A 23,904-nucleotide genomic window follows, 5' to 3' on the forward strand; every position below is an offset into this window, starting at 1 on the left:
CACTTTGGCAGATTAAACGGACATCAGCACACATTGCATACACCTAATTAAACTTTTCACATATCAGCTACCTAATTATTTCAAGATATTGCATGCGTCTGTGGTCCCATCTTCCCGTCTTCTTCATCTTAAGTTGACATACAGGGCGGATATATGCTCTTCTGGCTCAAATTCCTTCTACTCCAGCTTTGTGGGCAGTGCTGGGCTGTAAGCAGGTAGCAGCGCCCTCTATGCTCAGCTCTCCTGGTTGATAAGGCAGGAGATAAACAATAATCCTTTATCTTTTGTTTCAGGTACTAACCAGGTTCAGATTGGAGGCTGGCTTTCTAACCCACCTTTGTTAGAAAGTGGCATGTTTTGGGGAAGGGAATGCCTGATTAAATGTGGCAGGACATGGAAATAACCAATTGGCTCCCAGGTCAGCAATTCCCACATACCTGGGAGAATTATCATCCACCAACAGGATTGCTTGTCTCTGGGAAAGTCAGTACTAGAAAGAAATTTGATTCAGGAATTATTATTTTTCATGTCTTGTTTCTGAGGGAGCAACTATAACATGCAGGACTGTTGCCCAACTTTCAGACACTAAACTGTAACTTTTTTTTTCAGGTGCACATTATGATAAAAAAAAAGGGGAATTTCCTATATATTATTTCAGATTCCAGGAAGTGACAGTATTAGTGTGCAACAGAATAGGATATAGAAACAGGGAAGGTGACTCAGATAGCAGAGAAGAACTAGCATAACAAAGGAGAAATGGGCTCCAAATTTGGAGATCGTTTATGCTCTAGCACTTTCTCAGTGCCCTAGTGAAAAGAAATCAGTGGTTTGCACTGCAGAGTAATAATAGCTATACATATATGGCTGCTGTGTAAGAAAAGAAATCTTTTAGAAGTTGTTAAGGAAGCATACTTGAAGCAGGTTAATTTGTTCATTAGATATTTACTGAGCTTACTGTATGTGCCAAGCACTATTCCAGCAACTGGGATGCAACATTAAGTAAAACAGAGAAAACTTTGCTCTTTTGTCACTTACATTGTTGTGGGAATCAAGTGTCCTCAACAGACCTTTGTACCTGTTATTCTGGTGACCATGTTAGGAGCGTTGCTTACAGGATGATGGCTGAAGTACCAGAGTGGGTGATCCACTTCTTACTTATGTGGACTTGTTATTCCATGTTTTACACCAGCCCCCAACTTCGGTGGGTCCTGAGATGTGGAAGCAAGGATTTCAGGAATCAATGGAAAGAAGATTTGAGCTGAGAAATCCAGCATATACTTACTCTCAAAGGGAGAGCAAACAATTTGCTACAGGCCAATCAAACACAGTCACCTCCAGTCCCCAGATTTAGGGATGGAAATTGGAGAATAGTATCTGGAGATACAATGACTGATTAACTTGGGATATATTTTAGCTTTTTTTGTTTCTTTGTTTTGTTAAATGGTAACAACTAAAGTACATGCAATGCCTCATGATCTACAATCTTCTTTCACCTAACTTATCCATTTGGAACCTAACAGAACCCTTTAGATAAATGGGACATGTAATGTTAACCTGGATGTATGCATGAGGACAGGTAGATGAACTAGTAGATGGAGGTTAGAGTCTTTATTCTACTCCTAGCTTTTAACCAGAGACCAATATATATGCTTTTGCAGGGTAACCCAAATGGTAAAAAAAAAACCCTGATGGGTGTTGACTGAAAAAAAAATGCACAGCCTAAAAGTTGAGAATTATTTTTTATTCAGTAGACATAATGAGGACTTAAGCCTGGGAGGCAGCCTCTCAGCTCAGAGGGACTGTTCCAAAGAGGTGAGGGAGGAGCCAGGATATATAGGAGTTTTTGCAAAAAAACCAGGTAGTCTGAACATCAAAAGATTATTGTTAAAGGAAAACCAGACATCTCAAGTTAAAGAATTTAGCACTTTGCTATGTATGGGAAGATGCAAGAGTCTGGGCTTATTGAAATCATTCCTTTGATATGCACCTTGACTATCTAGGGCCAGTATCCTGTTTTTTTCCAATCTGGATCCCCTCAGGGTACACAATCAAGGGCAGCTGCAGTGGCTGATATCTTGATGGCTGCAACATCCTTTGTTTACTGATATGGCAGGTGACTTTCTTCATCCACATGGGAGAGAAAAAGAGCTTTGTTTTAAAGCAGTCTGATGGGAGGGAGGCAGATTTTCTAGGTGAGCCTGATGCCATGGGAATGATTCTGCTCAACTCTGTGTAGACAAATGCTACTTTAATTTATGTGTAGATGTATCTCCAAGCTGTGTTTTTCTGAAAGCAGGTAAAAACCAACACTATGACTAGAGGTAACCCTAGAGATCTAGTTCTTCTCATATTTTAATAAGAAAACTGAGACACAAAGAGGTCATCAGTTTCCCGAGTTAAAAATTCTTACTTAAGAGTATAACAGAAACTCATAAATAACTTTAATAGGGCAATTTACATTATAATATTGATGAAAATGAAATCTGTAGACACAAGCATATGATAAAAACATGTGCTCTTACTGATTCATAGATCCTTCTTAGCCATAATATTTACTTACCATATTTCCTTCTATTTGTGGTGGTGTTTTATATTTATTGTAGCTAATTGATTCTGGGGATAAAAATAAGCCCTGGTGCCTCAAAGACTCAGCAGTCTTGTACGGTATGTTCTCATTATAGTTTCATAAAATAAGTCTTAGATTATCAGATGTTAAGAAGCAACACAGTGGGGCAAATTTTTATTATTATTATTTTATTATTATTATTATTTTTTGCGGTACGTGGGCCTCTCGCTGTTGTGGCCTCTCCCGTTGTGGAGCACAGGCTCCGGACGCACAGGCTCAGCGGCCATGGCTCACGGGCCCAGCCGCTCCGAGGCATGTGGGATCTTCCCAGACCAGGGCACGAACCTGCGTCCCCTGCATCAGCAGGCAGACTCTCAACCACTGCGCCACCAGGGAAGCCCTTGGTGTATGTTTTTGTCTTGGCATACCTAAGAGTTACATATACATGTTTGAGTCTGTTCCAGAGAGACAGTCCAATTTATCATTTCTAATGCACCCGTGTAAATCAGCATTTCATGTTTTCAAATGATAGGCACTTCAAAAAAGGTGACGGTACCAATTTGGGGGGCAAAATAGACAAAGAAGTAAATGATCCACTGCTTGTTTGTATGAATCTTCTACGCTTATCACAGGACAGAGTACACTTAGAGCATCAGCATTTTCTCTCCCCTACTCCCTCACCCCGCCCCTGGATTGCATGGCTGGTGTGACGGTCATTTTGATGTGTCCACAATAAGAGTTCCCAGTTATTCCATCAAATTCTAATCTAGGTGTTGCTGTAAAGGTGTTTTGTAGATGTGATTAAAGTCCATTATCTGACTTTTAAATAAGGGAGATTATCCTAGAAAATCTGAGTGAGCCTGGTTCAATCAGTTGAAAGGCTTTAAAAACAACTGAGGTTTTCTTGATGAAAAGAAATTCTTCTTGAGGACAGCAGTTTAGCCTGCGTCTGAGAGTTCCAGCCTGCCTTTCCTGATGGCTTGCCCTATGGATTTCAGACTTGCTTAGCCAGCCCTACAATTGTGTTAGCCAATTCCTTGCAGTGAATCTCTTAATATATACCTCCTACTGATTCTGTTTCTCTGGTTGTATACCTTCTGTATTCTGTGCATTGTTGTGGGTGCTAGGAGCACAGAGGTAAACTAGACAAAGTCCCCAGGTACATGGAGCTTACATTCTACTGGCAATTAAATTCCTGAGCTCATCCATACACACAAACACATTTCCATTGGACAGACAGTCATCTTATTGGAGCCTCTTATTCATTTCTAGGTAGGTTTGTATGCTGATGCTTGGACCTGAATGAAACAATGAATACATTAATAAAAACAGAAATTAATCCAGCCAATTTTCTTGTTTTGACTTAATCTCAAAGATATTTTTACAGGTTCCCTCTGACACTGAGGAAAAGACATTCTTCTTCCATGTTTTTGTCACATATTGAAATAAACAGATAGATATAATTCCCTTTACTGGTCGATTCATTGCAACTAGTAACAAAAAGAAAAATGATGTGATTCTTTACAAAATTTGAACATTTATAACCTAGCTAGGTCAATAATTCATAAGAGAATTAGCTAAGAACTACTTTGGAGTTTCCTTTACTAATAAAGTGTTGGCAGTACTTGGAATGCAAGTTGTCATGATTAAGTCTCCATTAGTTTAAAAAATTCTTTGTGATATATATGTTGGGTTTTTGATAGTATGATCTATTTTCATGGGGTATTGGTGAGGATTCCACACCCTTTCCAGCTTTTATACACTGCTGGTGGGAATGTAAAAGGTACAGTCTGAAAAAAATATGTCTCTTAAAAAGTTAAATATACACCTACCATACCCAGCCGTTCCACTCCTAAGTATTTACCCAAGGTAAGTGAAAGCATGAATCCGTACAAAGATTAATATGCAAATATTTACAGCAGCCTTATTTGTAATAGCCCCAAACTTGAAACAACCCAAATATCCATCAACTGGCGAATGGGTAAACAAAAAGAGACAAACTATTGATACATACAACAATAGAGATGATCTCAAGATAATTATCTAAAAGAAAAAAGCCAGATATAAAACACATACTGTATTATTCCATTTATATAAAACCCTAGAAAATGCAAACTAAACCATAATGACAGACAGCAAATCTGTGAGTTTCTGGGGACAAGGTTTGGCATAGGGAGGGACAGACGACAAAGCTGCACAGGGAAACTTTTGGGGGTGATGGATATGTTCATTATATTAAATGTGGTGATGGCTCACATATGTTCTATGTATATACATATGTTAAAACTCATCAGACTGTACACCTTAAATATATGCAGGTTATTTTACATCAATGATACCTCAATAAAACTATATTAAAAAACAGAATGTAAGGCTTCCCTGGTGACGCAGTGGTTGAGAGTCCGCCTGCTGATGCAGGGGACACGGGTTCGTGCCCCGGTCCGGGAAGATCCCACATGCTGTGGAGTGGCTAGGCCCGTGAGCCATGGTTGCTGAGCCTACGCGTCTGGAGCCTGTGCTCCGCAACGGGAGAGGCCACAACAGTGAGAGGCCCGCGTACCGCAAAAAAACAAAACAAAAACAAAAAAAAAACCCCCAAAACAGAATGTGTATAATGTTTACACATCAAACATGGACTATGTTATAGAATGCAATAGGAACACCTCCTTTTATTGCACCGTTCACTTATTTGTATCATACTATTTCATTCATTTTAATCCACATAAATTTTAAGGTTCTTTCCTAGTGCTTTTGCACTAGTGTATCTTCACTAGTCAAGATTATGATGGAGTTTCTTTTCCTGTAGTAAGAATATGTAAAGGTTTTCAAACTGTAAATACATCCCACTCTGTGGAATCTGACAGAACCAAATCTGTGGGAGCTTCCCTCCCACAATCCCCTCCCCCAGCTTGTACCTCCCCCTTGCCCCCCAGGAAACCACTGATGATACGACGTGCTTAACAAACACACAACAGTGTCAACCAGCTCTTCACCTTGAAACTCTTCAGAGGCTGATGTGATGCCTCCATCATATCTCTTGGATTTTTCACCCTTTGGAGCTCATTTCCACTTACACACTTAAGAGTCAACAGAACTCCCCTGTTTTTGAAGAACGTAGCGTTTTGTTCTATTCTCACAGTATACACAAATATTTTGGTCATTATTTTCTAATTGTGGTGTCAGTTTTCACAAAACTTTGGTGCCAATGACTACTTTGTTTAATTATATAGCATGTGGGAAATTGTAACCTATACAAAAGTCAACTTCTGAGCATGTGGTCCTAAATATGATGGTTGTAATTCCTCACATTTTATTCTCAAAAGTTACGGGAATCATAAAAAAAGTCCATTAGTTGAGGTTAATGTTTTTATAGAGTCTGGCCCACTGTGAGTTTTTCAAAAATCTCAGATAATCCAGTGGTAATAAATAATTGCCATTTTCAAGGTACATTTAGCCATTTTGCCAAGGGCAAACCGACTCTTTCAAGCAGAAGTCAATTATGTCTGCCTCCTTTTAGGTGCAATTTTCCCCTCACCCACTAGGCCCTTAGGGTATAATTCAGAAGAGGTTTTGTGTCCAAAATGAGTGATGGTGTTTAACAACTGTAATACTTTGTACCATTTGCCAGAAGTGTCCTCTGTCTTTCATTCAATCTCAGTCACATGGCGGCATGTTTTTATTTGCATTTGCCAGGGTTTTCCAGGATGACTTTTAGGTTGAAATGTTAGTGAGTGAGGAAAAAAGTGCTCAGCAAGCCTAGTTTAAAGTCAACACTGGGTGTCTTTTATTTTCATAGTGACTGTTGCATATTTGAAACAGACTTCAGCTTTTCCTGCACTGTGTTATGCAGAACACTAGAAGTTCATAAGCTATTAATAGGTGGTTAGTTAAAAAAAATTGAGTGTCACGTTAAATAAATTTGGGAAACTGTGTTAAATAAAGTTGAACAGATTCCTCTGTTGCAGGATTTCTTGGAACTTTTCATAAATTGCTGTATTCTTAATCTCTAAGATAAGCATGTCGTCCACAGCATTGACTAAACATATTTGATCACGGCATCTTTTTTTTTTTTAATTCAAAAATACCCATTTTCATCTTGCAAAAATTAAACACACTTCTAAATTATTTTGGAGAAATCTTTCTGTATATGCTCCTTTTGGTATATATTTTAATTGCAAATCGAAATAGGAGAAATCAGAACAATAATTATGAATTTAGCAAGAGTAGCCTTGTCTCTATACTTGTAGAAGGTATATACATATATAAAGTATTGCAAGACATATATTAGACAAAATGCTCTGTATGTGCACATTATGCCTTTTTAAATATTAAAATAAACAATTTCCTGTCATGGATTCTGCCCTCCCATTTTCCTGTGCAATGCGGATAGATGTGAAGAGACCAGTCCTCATGGTTGAAAATATTTTACCCAAATTTTTAACAATAAAATAACGATAAGGAATACAGTTTCAAAAGAGTAACTGTAATGTAATACTCCATATTTGTATGTCACAGTTCACCAAGAAATTTTAAATATATTGTTTAACTTAGTTCTCAAAATCATACTGCAGGGTAGAGAGGTGCAGCCTGACCTTCTTTTACACTGAGGAAATGGAGATCAGAGAGGTTAAATGACTTGCTGAAGACCACACAGCCTGATCTAGGCCTGCATCTCAGGAGGGAAAGGGACAAAAATTCCTAAAGGCTATACATAGTTTTGAAGTTTTCAGTTCACTGTTTTGGTTCACCAAAGAACATCTAAAATTTTATACTGCAAAAAACAGTAGGAGATTTCTAGCAATATACTAAGTCTCCCCTCTCTCCCATACCCTGCTTCCTCCTCCTTTAAAAAAAAAAAAAAAAAAAAGGGCCCATATCCACTGTCAGAATACCAACCATGAAGGGTTTGGCTGTGAATTTTAATTTTATTTGAATCCCTGGAATTCTTTCTGGCTTTTCTTGGCAAACATCACAGGAAAGTTGATTTGGGAGCGTGAAATCTGGAGGGTCTTAGAAATGACTGAGGTCTAGAGACATAAAGGGACTTATTCAATAACATATAAAGGGACTTATTCAATAACATATAATAAAGCTGGGGCAATCGGGAGTAAAGTCTGGATTTCTTAATACACTGTCCAATATTTTTCTCATCATACTACACTGGCCAATGTATTAATGGAGGAAGGTAATCTGATAAGGTGGTTGCAAGTTTTCCAGGAAAAAAATGAAAAGTTGAATATGGTAGCTAAAGACAGAGTTATTATTTGGGTAAACCAGGAAAACTAGATTTGTGCACACAGATTCTGGTGAAAACATGTGGGTGGTTCAGATCCCAGCAAATCGACTCAAAAGTCCAGATGCCTTCACATGGCTCCTTGTTATAGTTTCATGACTGAATGATGTCGATTTTATTATTCTCCTTATCACCCAAACAATCATCACTGTAAAGAAGAACATAAACTGATAATTGTTTGTCACTTTTCCTAATTGTTTACAAAAGACCCGGGAGTAATTTCTACAAAATTTTGAGCTCATGTCTGTGATGGTAAAGATATGAGATGAATGTTGAACGTTTTCTGTCATTCCATTGCACTTTCTTGCTTCTTTTCTTTAAAAATAATGTGAACCTTTATAATTGACTGTTAATAAAAATACCTTTATTATACAGAAAAACATAAATGATGAAGCAAAACTACCAAAGAGAAGACTGCAGTCAAATGATTGATATATTCTTGAATATTCTGGGAGTGTGTCAGACTAATAAATATTTAACTAAGGTTTTTCCTTCCCCATCCCACTCGACCCCCCAAAATTAAAGCATTTCAAGTGTCCCTATGTTTCTGATTAGGTGAACATTATTCGAATATTATTTTACCTTTGATTTTACTGATTGGCCACTCACTCACTGTGAATTTGGTCCTGCCCTGGATCCTGAGACACCACTGAGTCAAATCCACTTACAGTTCTGGTTATTCCTGTCAGTCTTACAAGGATTCCCTTCCGCCACCAGGGAAGCCCCTGAAAATCTCTTTAATCCATTCCTTGAGCTCCATATTGCAGATCTTTGTTTTTTCCTACCTTGAAGTTTGAAATATTCTCCTATTTTCTAATTTCTGGGCTAGCCCCTTTCTGGGGCACTTTGGACCTTCTCTGTTTGTAACACTTCGATATCTGTAAAGTCTAAGCCCTTGTGATTGGGCTCTTGTCCACCTTTTCAGCCTCATCTCCTCCCACTCCCTCTAAGATTCTGACAGGAAGGGCTTCCCTGGTGGCGCAGTGGTTGAGAGTCCGCCTGCCGATGCAGGGGACACGGGTTCGTGCCCCGGTCTGGGAGGATCCCATATGCCACGGAGCAGCTGGGCCCTTGAGCCATGGCCGCTGAGCCTGCACGTCCGGAGCCTGTGCAAAAGAAATTCTGACAGATTTGCTCTGAGAAACTATTTACAGTTCATCAAGTCACCTCTTTCTCTCAGGTGTCTGTGGCACTGTACAGATTCTTCCATCCATCTGAAATGCCTTTAGTCTTGTTGTCTATTGGGAGACACCTATGTATCCTTCAGGTGACACTCCTCTGTGCGGTAATCTCTATGGTCCCATTCCCATAGTGTGTTTTTCCAGAGTTTTTTTTTTTTTTTTTCTTTTTTTTATGGCAGGCATCACATATTTCAGTGGTTCTAGTAACTTGAATGTTTTATTATTGGAGTTTGAACTCTTTGAGCATGGAAATCTTATTTTGCAATTCTTTGTACCCCCAATTACAACAGCAACAGAAAAGACAAAATACTTTAGAATAAATAAAACAAGAAATGTGTGAGCTTTTATGAAAAAAAGTTATAGCTATTCCTGAGATCTCAAAAACAAATATGAACAAATGGAAAGGCATACCATGTTTTCACATAGGAAAATTCAATATCATATACATTTTTCCTAAGTTAATCTATACATTTAACATGACCCCCAAAATAATATTACTGATTTTTTTTGAGCTAGACAAACTGAATCTAAAATTCAAATGAAAAAAATAAAATAATCTAAATTGACTAAAAGAAATTGACTAAAAGATTCTGGAAAAGGAGAATAATACATGGGAAGAGAGCTAGCCTGGATATTTAAAATATTTTAAAATATTATATTAAATATTTAAAATGTTAAGTATTTAAAAATATTATAAAACCATGAAACATAGAACATAGTATTGGAATATGAAAAGAGACAAATCAATGAAACCAAATGGAAGGTCAAGAAATAGATTGGGATACATATAAAGATTGAATATATGATTAAGGTGGCATCTCAAATCTGTGGGAACCACTGATCAGGTATGAAAAAATAATCACGTGATGCCACAATAAATGGCAATGAATTAAAGATTTAAATATGAAGAATGGAAGCATAAAGTAAATATTTCAATAAGCCATAGGAGAATATTTTAATAAAATTGGAGTAGGGAAAAGATTTCTAAGTATAACATAAAAATAATAAGTCTTAAGAAAGAAAAATGACAAGTTCAACTACATATAAATAAAGAATTTCTGCATGCAGAGATCACTATAAGTCAGTTCAAGAAAATATCTCTAAATCAGGGAAACATATTTGCAACATGTATCAGGACATAGGACTTGTTTAGCTAATATATAAAGGGCCCTCACGTATGAATAAGAAAAAGTCCAATGAACTAATACAAATAGGTAAAAGACAGGAGATAGTTAACAGAAAAGGAAATAAGTGTCTCTTCAACATATGCATAGAGGCATGACTTCACTCACAAGAGTAGTACACATTGAAGCTCATTGGATTATCATATATCATCTTTCTGATTAGCAAAAATGAAAAAATTGTGATGATAATTTGTGTTAGAAAATGTGGGAAAACAATTTTTCTTATAGGGTTTTGGTAAGAGTATAAGTGGATACAACTTTAATAGAGGGCAATTTGGCAACATCTATCAACATTACAAATAAATATACACTTTGATCCAGTAATTCTACGTGTAGGGATTTAATTCACAGAAATATTTAAAACTGTGTTAATGTACTTTCTATATTAAAAAATAAATAAAATTTTAAATTAAAATTAAATGAATTTTGTTTTTAAAAACCTTTATTTCACCATCTTTTAGTTCAGCATTGTCTTTTTCTTTCCCCCTTTCTCCACCCCCTGCTGGGGCAATGTGTCTCCCTATATTTTGCTTCAAACATATAAAACTTTGTCATAGATCCACCATGACTCTGACAAATACATTTCCACAGAAACTCATAATTTTAAAATTGCTAACAGTTAGAAAATTTAAAGGAAGGAAAAGAGTTACTCTTCTTATCTTCTACTTTGAAGCTGAAATGCTAGCATTTTATTTAGCCTGAGAAAGTAAGTGGTCTAAAAATATATATAGATACACTATACATTGGCATATACCATCCATTGCTTTTCCAAAATACCTACTTTTAAAGTCAGTTATATCTTTTAGGGTACATGCTTTGATCGAATGTTGGTTACTTATTTCAATTTATAAGAAAAATGGAAAAATATATAATACATGAAATTACCTGACTTTAGTGTTTTGTGGAGCAGTTGGTTATAAATATTTTGACCTTGGTCTTGGCCTCTGGGGAACAAAGTAAGCTTTAAGCTTTTCAGAATGGAGTTCTCACACATATGGCTACCTGCTGTGCTGTCCTACAGAAGCAGGTGGCTAAGTCTGACCCTGGCCCCAGAACCCCTGATTTATTCTTACCTGACAACTATGCTCAGAAACTGTGAAGAATCAGTAGTTCCATTACAGGTCCCCCAAAGTGCCATCTGCCAAAGTGGGTAGATGTATTTTTCCCATGTACTTTATTGAGAGTGTTTTATTCTCCCCATCCCAGGAGAAAACTATTACTCAAAGAAGAGAAAGAGCTCTGAAAGACTTTGATGTAAGAAAATATTATTTAGCATCACACGTTTAACTAATTAATGATTTGGATTGCTAAACAGAGAACATGCATACTGAATTTGTTAATGATGAGGAAGTTTGCACCTGGAAGTACAGCATTAAGATTTAAAAACAGAAGCAAAAAAGATGGAAGTGAATAAAAAGGCAATGTTATACAAACATAAGCATAGTTAAAATGAAAACAAGTATTGGAGTGGATTGTACACTAAATGTGAAACAATACTGTCATATGGTAGTAATATGGCATGAAAATGCAGCATACAGGAATTATAGAATGCTGTTTCTCCACACTGTGTAAATCCCAGCTAGTGGGCTTCAGGATTCCAATTCAGCTACTCTAAAATCTTTCAGTGTTAAGAACAGCAAACATTTTCTTCCTTGGAGCCACCATCATGTACAGTTTTAATTCTTACATTTTATAGTAGCTTTTACCCTGGTAATATTGTATGTGCACCATTCACTTCTTAAGCTTTTTTCTTTCTTTTTTTTTTTTTCTGAAAAGAATTTTCTTTTTTTCCTTGTGAACTAAATTTTAATGGAAATAAACTCAGGCTGTAATTTCAGGATTTCTCATTTGTACAGGACTGTAAACACGTATAAAGCCTTGTGTGCTACACTTTATTGGCTTTTAAAGGCAGTTAAATGTAGGTTTTTGTCCATATGTCTTGTTTTGGTAGTTAGAGCAAAACCTCACATGATTACCATCTGTTTTTGCAAGTGTAGCCTTAAAATTTAGTTCTGATATGCCAATGGGAATGTTATTTTAGCTTTAGTCAAGACTGATGTTTTTAGACAGGAAATTTAATTCTCATACCAGAAAGAGTATTTGTGACCTCTGATTATAAGCCAGTTTTAGGCTAAAAGTTTGAAAATCATTTACAAAAAATAGAACGGGCAATAAAAAAGTTTACTTTAATTCATGCTTATTATGTAGTTGGGGGGCCCTGAAATAAGCCTTTGGTATTTGGTGTTTTAATGTGAATTAAGGAATGAGGTCCACTGTAGAAAAGTAAAACATAAGTGTATCCAAATGCTATTTGGAGAACATTGGGGAGAAAATTATTGAATCAAATGGTGATTTTTCATTTTGTATCATTAGTGGGATAATTTTATTATCTAATATCCCAGATACTCCATTACTTAAACTAAGCACCATGCCTGCTGGCCATTGGCAGGTGTGGCTCTGGGGTTCTGTATTCCATGTCTGGCTGGTGAATAGGAGCAGTGCCATCCAGCTGCCCCCCAGACCTAGCCTGTTCATTAGGGAAAAGGGCTCAGTGACCAGAGCTAACAATGACAAGCTCAGGAATAAAGCAGAAGACTTGCAGCTGCTGGTCTTCAGCTGCCTCACCACTTAAGGAGCCTCAGAGAAAGAATTCAATGTTCTAAACAGCATGTTTTAAATACAACACAACACACCTGCCCACAGTAGTCTACAAGGAGGGCTGTCGGGAACTTATTCCTCCACTAGGCCTGAACTAAAGATTTTTAATTATAAACAAGCATACATGCATATAAAGGAGAACTCTGTTCTGGTGAGTGGCTTTGTTTTGTTTTGCTTTTTGAGCTGTTATTAAATTAGAGCAAGAAATAAGTGGGATGGGTGTAGTGTCCAGTGATTCCTCAAAATGATGGCAAATCCCTGCTGTTCTTTGGTTTAAATGTATTCTGGAAACTACAGGGTCCAAAAACTCTGAAACTTTTAAATATACATGAGTTATTTTAAAGTTTTATGTGTTTAGGATGTATTTCTTCATTGTCCAGATACCTTTTCATTTAATTAATTAATTAATTAATTAATTAATTAATTAATTATTTTGCGGTACGCGGGCCTCCCACCGCCGCGGCCCCTCCCGTTGCGGAGCACAGGCTCCGGGCGCGCAGGACCAGCGGCCATGGCTCACGGGCCCAGCCACTCCGCGGCATGCGGGACCCTCCAGAACCGGGGCACGAACCCGCATCCCCCGCATTGGCAGGCGGACCCCCAACCACTGTGCCACCAGGGAAACCCCAGATACCTTTTTAGTTGAAGTACCTCTAACTTCAAAGCAATGGGCCCAGGTGTTAATCTGAAAAAGGTGCAATAAGTACAAAGCAGAGTGTGTTAAAAAGTCTGCAAACACCAGGGTATTTAGAGGTTGTTCACCTGAAAACATGTTTGGAAGTTGAACAAAAGCATATTGAGAATGTTTTGTGTAACTGTAGCTATAATATAATGTAACTTTTCTGTTTCCAGACCCTCTGCAGTTCTAGAGCCTGCATGTGGCTGGGTCAGAGGACACAGGGTGCTTTCTCTAGCTCAGTGCTGGGCGGCTTCTCAGGATAAAAAGGATCTTGGGAATGGATTTGGAAATTTTAACATTTGGTTGTATGTGCCGTTTGTAAACTAATCCATAGTAACTCAGCATGATAAGTCAATTTTGGAAATGCCTCATTGTGGATTTAAAAAATGTTTTACCTTTATGAAGTAGGTTTGTGTCTCTAATTCTCAGCCTCTCTTCATAAACAGGCCTAAAGTTTTTGATAGGTTCCATGTTTTTCAAGGCCTCGTTGTTGGGAGAGATCACACACACACACACACACCTGTTATGCTTGCGGTATGGCAATGCTTTGGCCTGAGAATTAGGCAGGAGAGCAAATAATATAATAATCCACACATGGTGAAGAACTGAAAATTCAAAAGAATTGAAGAAAATATGGAACCTCTAGAGAGGCTTAGTTTTATCTTTCATTTTTATTTTGCCTGGTTTCTCATTTTGGTGGAACTTCACTGTGTGATCCTGACTTGAAGAAATTCTTAATAGCTTGTGTACTTTTTGTAATAATAAGTGCTTTCAGAGAAGTGTTTTGTGTATGTGAATCAATTTAAGCACTTGATATACTATCCACTTAAAAGTTGTTCCCACTGTTACAAAAGCAATACTTTTTTCACAGAAAATTTGAAACATAAAGATAAGCCCCAAAGGGAAAAAAAATACCCCTACTTCCACTAAATTGTTAATATTGGGTAATTTTTTCCATTTTTAATGCACATATATTTACAAAAACTCATTTGTTCACTCATTCATTCATTCAGCAAATATATACTGAGCACAGACTAGTTGCCTGACATTGTGTGAGATGTGGGGACACTGCAGTGAGCAAGGCAAATGAGGTCCCTGCCCTTCTGGAGCTAGTGGGGAGAGAAAGTCATTAGATGTGCAAATGAAGAAACAAAGGAGATCACCAGTGGTTGTAATAAGTGCTGTGAAGGAAATAAACAGCATACATGATGAAGAGTAACTACATGGGTTCTCTTCAGACTTGGCAGATGGGAACCAGCCCTAGGAGGAGATTTATCAAGTCCAGACCTGAAGGATGAGAAGAAACAAGTCATGTAAAAGTCAGGGAGAGAGTATTTCAGGCAGAGAGAACGTGGGGTATATCACAGTCCACAAGATTTTATATAGGCAGAATTTTTTTAACTTTTGGAACGTAATATATTTAAATTCATATATTAGGAAACATTTTCAGCAGTGTCTAGGGTAGCACCCTGTAATCAAACACATGAATATTTCTGTAGTGAAGCATAAGAATAATCATGCTGTGTGAGATAAAGCCTCTGAATAGTCTCACTTCCAGTTAAGTTTTGGTGTCAGATGAGTTCTGGTCAGATCAGGTTTTTCTGCCAATTAGGTTATATATAAATGTTTGATTTTTTATAGATTTTAGGTTTCAAGATGATAGGTAAGGGGGGAGCAGGATTTCATGATACAAAACACCATAATTAATTTAGTTAATGCCACATTTTTATATATTTAGACTGTTTCCCCTTATTTGTTATTTTCGACTGCTGGAATGAACGTTCTTCTAACCATGCGTATGTACACAGTAATGATTTTCTTATGATACACTGAATTGTTATATAGGGATGTGCAACATGGTTTTGATGCAGATTTTTTATATAGAGTTGATATTTTTAAATAATTTATCAAAATTGGAGACTTCTCAAAAGGGCTTTCTAATTCTGTAGCTTAGCTGAGAGTAATTATTTTCAGAATATCATATCCATGGCTCAAATTTAATAACTTTCAAAGGCAATGACAACAACAAAAAAAGCATTGGTTATTGCTTCTGGTTATTTTTACCTTAATTCCTTCTCACCACGCTCCATTTGTAACAGAAACTGCATAGAGAGAGAGATTGGATTATTAACCACAGAATGTAGCCATTCAGGGGAAGGCAAGAATGTAATTAAGTTTCTTTTCCATATCAAAACAGAATGATTCAGGATCTGGGTTTATAGAAAAGCATCCTTTATTTAGTTATAGAACCATGGGTCATGTTTGTATATTTCTGGGCTGTTGTTGTCTTTTCTGAGCCTTCATAGATCTGATCCTGCATCTGACCATCCTGATTAAGATCAGCCTGGGGATGACTCCAGAATTTAGTCTTCAAATCTTACCCTGCTCAGAATGTGACAGATCCTTTCCTTCAGAGCAGTAACTCAGTCAGTCCCTTGTATCAGCTCTGCTTAAGCATGTGTGATATCAAGGCCACATTTCTGCTGTGCACCCTCATAATTAGCCATACCCTCACTCTCAATAGTGCCTGTGGATTTTCAAGTGTGATACCAGTTCTGATGAAAGCTTTAGAATTAAAATGTCAAATTACTGCTGTTGGTTGCAAACATGAAATTTTATTGTTATCTCTGTTAATTCAGTATGAAATATACTATTTGTCTGGGAAACATGTAAACTTTAGCTACTATAATATGAAATTCAAGGATTCTGCTATTATTTTTATTATTATTATTTTTTTTCTTTTTGCGGTATGCGGGCCTCTCACTGTTGTGGCCTCTCCCGTTGCGGAGCACAGGCTCCGGACGCGCAGGCCCAGCGGCCATGGCTCACGGGCCCAGCCGCTCCGCGGCATATGGGATCCTCCCAGATCGGGGCACGAACCCGTATCCCCTGCATCGGCAGGCGGACTCTCAACCACTGCGCCACCAGGGAGGCCCTCTGCTATTATTTACATATACTCCAAGGGCCAAATGAAATGTCTTCAATTTTTAGCCATGTAGAATACACGTTTATATGTTTATTGTATACATATAAGATGCGTTCAAGGCTCAGGTATATTATTTATTAACTTGCTATTCTATTGGATCTCACAGGCCTCTCATCCATAAATGTCTGTCACTGAGTTCTGTATATTTTAGAAATTGGAATGTCAACATTATTCTTCTTGGAATAAATGAAGGGACTCTGTGGGTGTGAGTTGTGGCTGGTTGCTAAGAATATCTAATCAGGTTGCATTGCTATAGCAACAGTGTTGCTAGGACTTTAAAGTTTCCCTGCAATCAGTTGGAATTCATAAGTGAAAGACATTGTTTATCTCATTGGTATTTTAAAGTGATCCTAGCTAGCATAAGGCAGGAACTCCATACTTTGGAAAGGAACTGATATCCCCAATGAATTGCACTCTAGTTTATGATTAGTCCAGCATATATAATCTTTAGTACCAGGGTGGTAATTTAGCAGCCTGTTTTTTGGAGTGTTTGGATTTCACAGATACTGCCTAATTCAAGGTCATTTCCACCTGACTCTTCCAAGGGCCCACAAAGGAGTCAGGCCATCAATCATCACACATTGATGATATGAAAGCAAAAATATTATTTCATATTTCTGTCATGCATCAGAATGCTTGAGAACTCCAAAAATTATATTAGTATTTGTATTTCTCTTTTCCAAAATGAAAATAACTTTTTAGTTATAGTTATTACACGTTTCTTATCTAAAATGCAGACAGTTTAGCAAGCATAAAGCACATAGTTAAAAATCTCTTAGAGCTAACTGCTTTGTACATCTTGTGGTAAAAATCACGTATATCTATAGCTGCTAAATGAAGAGATGTGCAATGTATTTGTTTCCTCGGCAGTGTGTGTGTGTGTGTGTGTGTGTGTGTGTGTTTTGCGGTATGCGGGCCTCTCACTGTTGTGGCCTCTCCCGTTGCGGAGAACAGGCTCCGGACGCGCAGGCTCAGCGGCCATGGCTCACGGGCCCAGCTGCTCCATGTCATGTGGGATCTTCCCGGACTGGGATACGAACCTGTGTCCTGTGCATCGGCAGGTGGACTCTCAAACACTGCGCCACCAGGGAAGCCCAGCAGTGTGTTTTTTGAAGGTACCTTTACATTGAATTTTTAACCTGCTTTAACACTGTCTTCATGTTTGTTCTATTGTGGTTTTGACACCGTTCTTTCCTCCACAGGCACACTGAAACGTTGAAATGGTCAAGGGTTAGTCATAAAGTTGAAATCCTCCATGTTTACTAAATATCTGCTTTGTCCTGTTCCAAGAGGTATTCAAAATATTTGGTTTAAGGATTTGGTTAATCACCATCTTAACAGAACATAAAGCCAGCATTTTTTCTTATTTTCATCACTAAACTTTTGAGTGAGGGAAAGAGAATGTGTAACTGTTTCATTTAAACAGTTAATTAAAATAATTAAAATAAGCACATATTTTAACAGTTTGAGCACTGAAGCCTGGAGAGCTGGCTTTAGGTTGGCTGAGTATGGGTTTGCATCAGACATGAATTATAAGTAGGACTTTCTGTCTACTGTTTGTCATTTCATGGTGACCCATAAATGAGAAATAAAACAGAAGATCTTTGAAGATTTCATAGGATGGCTGGCTAATCAATACTGAGCTGCTTGTGCACCTAAGAGAAAATAATAATAGCTGACATGTTTTGAGAGCTAAGTATGTGCCAGGCACTGTTAATAAGATTTCCATTATTAACACACTTAAGCCTTATGATACCATACAGGGGTTCTATTTCTACTGATAACCCTATGAGTGTTCTATTATTATCCCCATTCTACAGATAAGAACACTGAGGCAGAGTGAATTTGAACAACTTCCCAAGGTTGCATGGTTATTAAGTATCAGAGCCAGAAATCAAACCTGGACTACTTCCAGAGTCATCTTCTAAAACCACTGTGCTTTGCTCTGAGGGACACTGGGTGGTTGTTTTAGGCTAAGCCATTCTATTGGGGATATTCATGGCCCATGATTTGATCTGCAATTTTGCTGGTCCAGAGACTTGTGTTTTTTGTCAGTTCATCCAGGGGTGCACTGTCTTTAGTGGTTTGCTCACAGTAAGTAAATGCATAAACAATATAAACCATTTACAAAGGAAGACACAACTTTTTCTGAAACATGGACTAGTCATCTCCACAGAGCACGTCTCATTTTCTTTGTACAGATCTACTCAGGGAACCAAAGTACAAATCAGAAAGTTCTGGTGAAAATGGAGTTAGAATGACTATTTTTCAAAATAAGTTTTCATTTTCATTGTAGCTGATTTTCTTTAATTCTAGGAATATATTGCTGTCAAGGAAAAAAAAGGTCATCTAAAATCAAAGCACTTTCACATCACAGTATGCTGGATAAAAACTACCCAGTAGGTAATAACTTGCTCTTCTTCATGCATTTAGCTCACCTTCTGTAACAATAAATGAGAATTCACTTCATTTGCTGACCAACTTGAAGAGGTTAAGGCAATATTGCAAAGTGGTTTAGGACCATGGCTTTTGCAGGCCAGCAGACAGGGTTCAATCATGACTTTGCCACTTAATAGGTATGTGCTTTGGGGGAAGCTACTTCTCTCTCTTTTTTTTTTTTTGACATTTTAATTAATTAATTAATTAATTTTTTACTGAAGTATAGTTGATTTACAATATTGTGTTAATTTCTGCTGTACAGCAAAGTGATTCAGATATATATATATTATATATACACATTCTTTTTTTCATATTCTTTTCCATTATGGTTTATCACAGGATATTGAATATAGTTTTCTGTGCTAAATACAGTAGGACCTTGTTGTTTATGCATTCCATATATAATAGCTTACATCTGCTAACTCCAACCTCCTCCCTCCCCCACTCCCCCCTCCTCCTCGGTAACTACAAGTCTGTTCTCTACGTCTGTGTGTCTGTTTCTGTTTCATAGATAGGTTCATTTATATCATATTTTAGATTCCACATAGAAGTGATTTCATATGGTATTTGTCTTTCTCTTTCTGACTTACTTCACTTAGTATGATAATCTCTAGTTGTATCCATGTTGCTTCAAATGGCATTATTTTGTTTTTTTTCTGACTTAGCAGTATTCCATTATATATATGTACGACATCTTCTTTATCCATTCATCTGTTGATGGACATTTAAATTGTCTCCATGACTTGGCTGTTGTGAATAGTGCTGCTATGAACATAGGGGTGTATGTATATTTTTGAATTAGAGTTTTGTCCAGATATATGCCCAGGAGTGGGATTGCTGGATCATATGATAATTCTATTTTTAGTTTTCTGAGGAACCTCCATACTTTTTTCCAAAGTGGCTGTACCAACGTCCATTCCCACCAACAGTGTAGGAGGGTTCCCTTTCCTCCACATCCCCGTTAGAAGCTACTTCCCTAAGCCTCAGTTTTCTCATCTTTATAAATGGAAATAATAAGGAACTTTCTGCTATAGATTGAATCTGCCCCCCCATTCATATGTTGAAAAGCTAATGCCCAAGGTGATGGTATTAGGAGGCGGGGTGTTTGGGAGATGATTAGTTCATGAATAGGATTAGTGTCCTTTAAAAGAGACCCCAGAGAGTTCCCTTGCCTCTTGTGCCCTTGAAGGTACAATGAAATGTCGGCAGTCTGCAACTCAAAGAGGGCCCTCACCAGAACCCGACCATGCTTGCCCTCTAATCTTAGACTTCCAACCTCTAGAACTGTGAGAAGTAAATTTCTGTTGTTTATAAGCTATCCAGCCTGTAGTATTTTATTATAGCAGCCTGAATGGATTAAGACACTCTCTTAAAGTTACTGTAAAAATTAAATGAGAGGGGCTTCCCTGGTGGCGCAGTGGTTGAGAATCCGCCTGCCAATGCAGGGGACACGGGTTCGAGCCCTGGTCTGGAAGGATCCCACATGCCGCAGAGCAACTAGGCCCGTGAGCCACAATTACTGAGACTGCGCGTCTGGAGCCTGTGCTCTGCAGCAAGAGAGGCCGTGATAGTGAGAGGCCCCGCGCACTGCAATGAAGAGTGGCCCCCACTTGCCACAACTAGAGAAGGCCCTCGCATAGAAATGAAGACCCAACACAGCTATAAATAAATAAATAAATAAATAAATAAATAAATAAAATTAAAAAAAATTAAATGAGAAAGTGTATAAAGCACTTACTACTGTGTCAGTCACATAGTGCTCTTAGTACATGGGAGTCAATGTTCTTCTCATGTGGATTGGATTTAAGAGACATCACTTCTGTAAATAAGTATCATAAAATTTTATCTATTGTTTATGGAGCAGCTTTAAAGAAATTTTAGAAATAACCCTGGCATCTAAAAGTATGTGACTTCTGGCAAATTCCTAGCCTCTTTCAAGCCTAATTTCCTCCTTTCTTTGAGGAGATACAGTAATACCTAATTTTCAAGGTTGTGATAGAGTTTAAAGATAGGATGAGAATGGACTTAGCTCAGAGCCCTGAATAAATGGTAATGACTATTTTTTTTAATAGTGTAAGTAATTGAAATTTCAAAGGGTCTTACTTTCGTTATTATATGCACAAACTTTGAGAGCATCTAACCCTAGCCCTCTATGCACTGTTTACTGCATTTTCAATTGTTGAATTAAATGTCATGATTTAATATGTTCATGAGGTCATTCATAATATTATTTTATTTGTTTCTTTTTTTTTGCCATCTGAAGTTTTTTTCTCTTTGTTTTACTTCATGAATAGTGAAAAATATATAGGTTGTTGGATCATATTGAATCATGTTCCATTTTCCATGCAAACTACATGGTCTAATGATTATTGTTATGGAGGATGCCAATTCACAAAAGGAATTTGGAAGTATAAAAACCTGACAGATTTTGAATTCCCAATTGTGCATGTATTTTTTTGGTCCATATTTTTTTTACTTTCATGAATTTTTGCTCATTTAATTCCTAGAGAGTTAAAGATAATTCAGCATAGATTTAAAAGGTTATGCTCAAGTTTTGAGGAATAATATCTTGTATATTTGGGGAGACAAGCAAATGATTAATAAGGAGATCATGATATGGTCTTTAAAAGTCAATATTTGCAAAGCACACCCATACAAATTTTTCAGGAAAAAAAAGATATGGAAGGGTTTCTCTGGTGGCGCAGTGGTTGAGAGTCAAGTTTCTGCTCAGCAACTCATAGCTCATGTGTCAAATGGTGATGCAAGACAGTTTTGGGGAAATGGCAACATTGTCGTATTGTTTTGACAACCAGCCTTTTCATTTTCAGAGCTCCTATCATCTTTTCTCTGCTCCAGGATGCTCTTCCCTGGGTCTCCCCTTCTTCCCTGGGCTGCCGTCTGGGCCCTGCAAAGGACTAAATGCTAACGAAGGCATTAACCGATAGTTTGATGCCTCCCTCTGCCTCTTGTGGCCATGACCCATCTCCCCCAGCATAGGGTTTGTGTTTCTTAAAAGGGCTGTTGTCAAGACCCAAAGGAATGAAAAATTATACAATAGGAAGATGGGTCCAAGGTAGCAGTGCAGAAAGGAAGCTGGATTCTGGTTCTGCAGAGCCCACCTATACATTCTGCCGGAGCGGCTGTTGAGAGGTAGTGAGGGCCAGGAGATGAGAAGAGGCTACCCTGCCGAGTCTCAGTCTCTGAGGGTCAGAGGCATGTGGGTTGTCCCGGATGACCCTACCTCACAGCAACTTGGAGGGCTTGGGAGCCATGTCTCCATACCCCCAGCTTGCCTCTTCTCTTCAGCAGGTGAAGGAGACTTACTATTAGCGTTCCCTACCATCCCCTTCACTTCATTTCTAAGCAAGTATATACTTAGAAAGGTGGCAGACAACTTCTGAAACTGTTGTGGGCACCTATAGTAAATAAGCAGCTCTTAATTTCTAATTTAAAAGTGTTTCAAAAGACTTTGTAGCTGATTTTTGACCTCTATGTTTGCTGCTGAATTTTCTTCTGCAAGGGTTTATTTTCCTATTTTGTTTAGCGAAATATTAAACTTATTTCATATTCCTTGAGTACATTGTATAGCTTAAAATTTCCCAAGCACCCATTTCACTTTCAAGAAATGTATTTGGGGTTTGGAAACTCTGACTTGATCAATTTTCTATTCTGTGAATAACTATGCTTGACAATATGAACTCTGCAAAAAATAAAAATAGGAAAAACGAAGGATGAAGCCCAGTGTGCTTCATGTATAGCATAGTAGTCTTTGATCTTTTTTCTTTAAAGAGGAAATTCTGCAAGACTGAAAACTCTACTTTGGCCTATCCAAAAGAGAAAAGCTGTGCCAACATTGCAGAAATTAGAACTCTAGCACATTTCCCGAAGATTCTGTAATTTAGTTGATGGACTCTCTCTTCATAAAGTATGCAGCAACTATAAATCTTTTAGAAACTCGTATTATTTGGGTTCCATCCAAACCTTGGATTTGCATATCTCATTAACATGTAGCTTTTCATTGGGACCTTTACTCCTCCAATTGTTTTAAGTGCACTTAAAAATGGGTTTGAAAACTTGGCCAGTGAGATTGAATTTTAGCTGCAGCATGCAGTTTATATGGAAGCCCCTATTAACTAGACACTGAGCTGGTGGTATATGATGCAATGAGATCCATACCAATTGCTCTGAAAAGCTTTTTATCCCTACCTTTATTTCGGTGTCAAATGACCCAGCAGACCTGATCCTCAGTTATAGAAAGCATTCATTTTCTACATAATTGTATGTGGTAGGTTAAGGGCAAAAGGGCCACTGAGGCGCTCCCTCTTATGAGAATTTAATGGATACAAAGAAGAAAAGTTCAAAGTCATACCTGTGAAAACAATGGGAATTTATCACAATTTTTGATGACATGTCCCTTGAAAGTAACAAGATGAACTGTTCAGGGTGTTTGATTTTTAAGGAGTGCTTTATTTGTCAGTCATTCTCCAAGTCTGTGTGTTCAAACTGACAAGACCAGTATTCTGTTGCCTGAGGTAGCTGGCTGAAATTAATGATATAAAACACAGGCAACTTGACAGGAAGCCATTTTACAAAGCTAGTGGTTGTGACTTGGAGAAAATTTGAAATTAAGTGTATCTTGGGGTAAGGGCCATACTTTGAGGGATAGTAGTCATTGATCATCAATCAAAACACCAGCTTACAATTAAAATGCGTGATTTTGCTTTGGTAGCAAAATTTCTAAGGAACCATTGTGTTAAGAATCAACATCATAGTGGTTGATCACTTTCTCTTAGGAGAAAAGCCTGTGTGAATGGAAGAAAAATTAAATCATTCTTTACTCTTTGACAGCTCACCAGTCCAGAAACTTAGAGTTTAGATATAAAGTCTGAAGGGTGCTTCCTTTAGCACTTGTGGTAAA

The 23,904-nt window shown here is 37.7% G+C and overlaps 1 protein-coding gene across 18 annotated transcripts in view; it reads left to right on the top strand.

The window, feature by feature from the left end:
* Positions 1–23,904, top strand: part of ANK2 (ankyrin 2) — a 710,689-nt gene that overhangs the window by 295,199 nt on the left and 391,586 nt on the right. For 15 of the 18 annotated variants that reach the window (XM_060105137.1, XM_060105190.1, XM_060105143.1 and 12 more), the window contains exon 3: positions 17,502–17,662. The exons of the other annotated variants lie outside the window; for them this stretch is intronic. In XM_060105137.1, the coding sequence (XP_059961120.1) occupies positions 17,528–17,662 (135 nt within the window). In that variant the 5' untranslated portion in view covers positions 17,502–17,527. The remainder of the gene's footprint in view (positions 1–17,501; positions 17,663–23,904) is intronic. 18 annotated transcript variants of the gene reach the window in all.

This window comes from Mesoplodon densirostris, chromosome 1, assembly GCF_025265405.1.
Source record: "Mesoplodon densirostris isolate mMesDen1 chromosome 1, mMesDen1 primary haplotype, whole genome shotgun sequence".
In the NCBI taxonomy this organism is placed as follows: domain Eukaryota; kingdom Metazoa; phylum Chordata; class Mammalia; order Artiodactyla; family Ziphiidae; genus Mesoplodon; species Mesoplodon densirostris.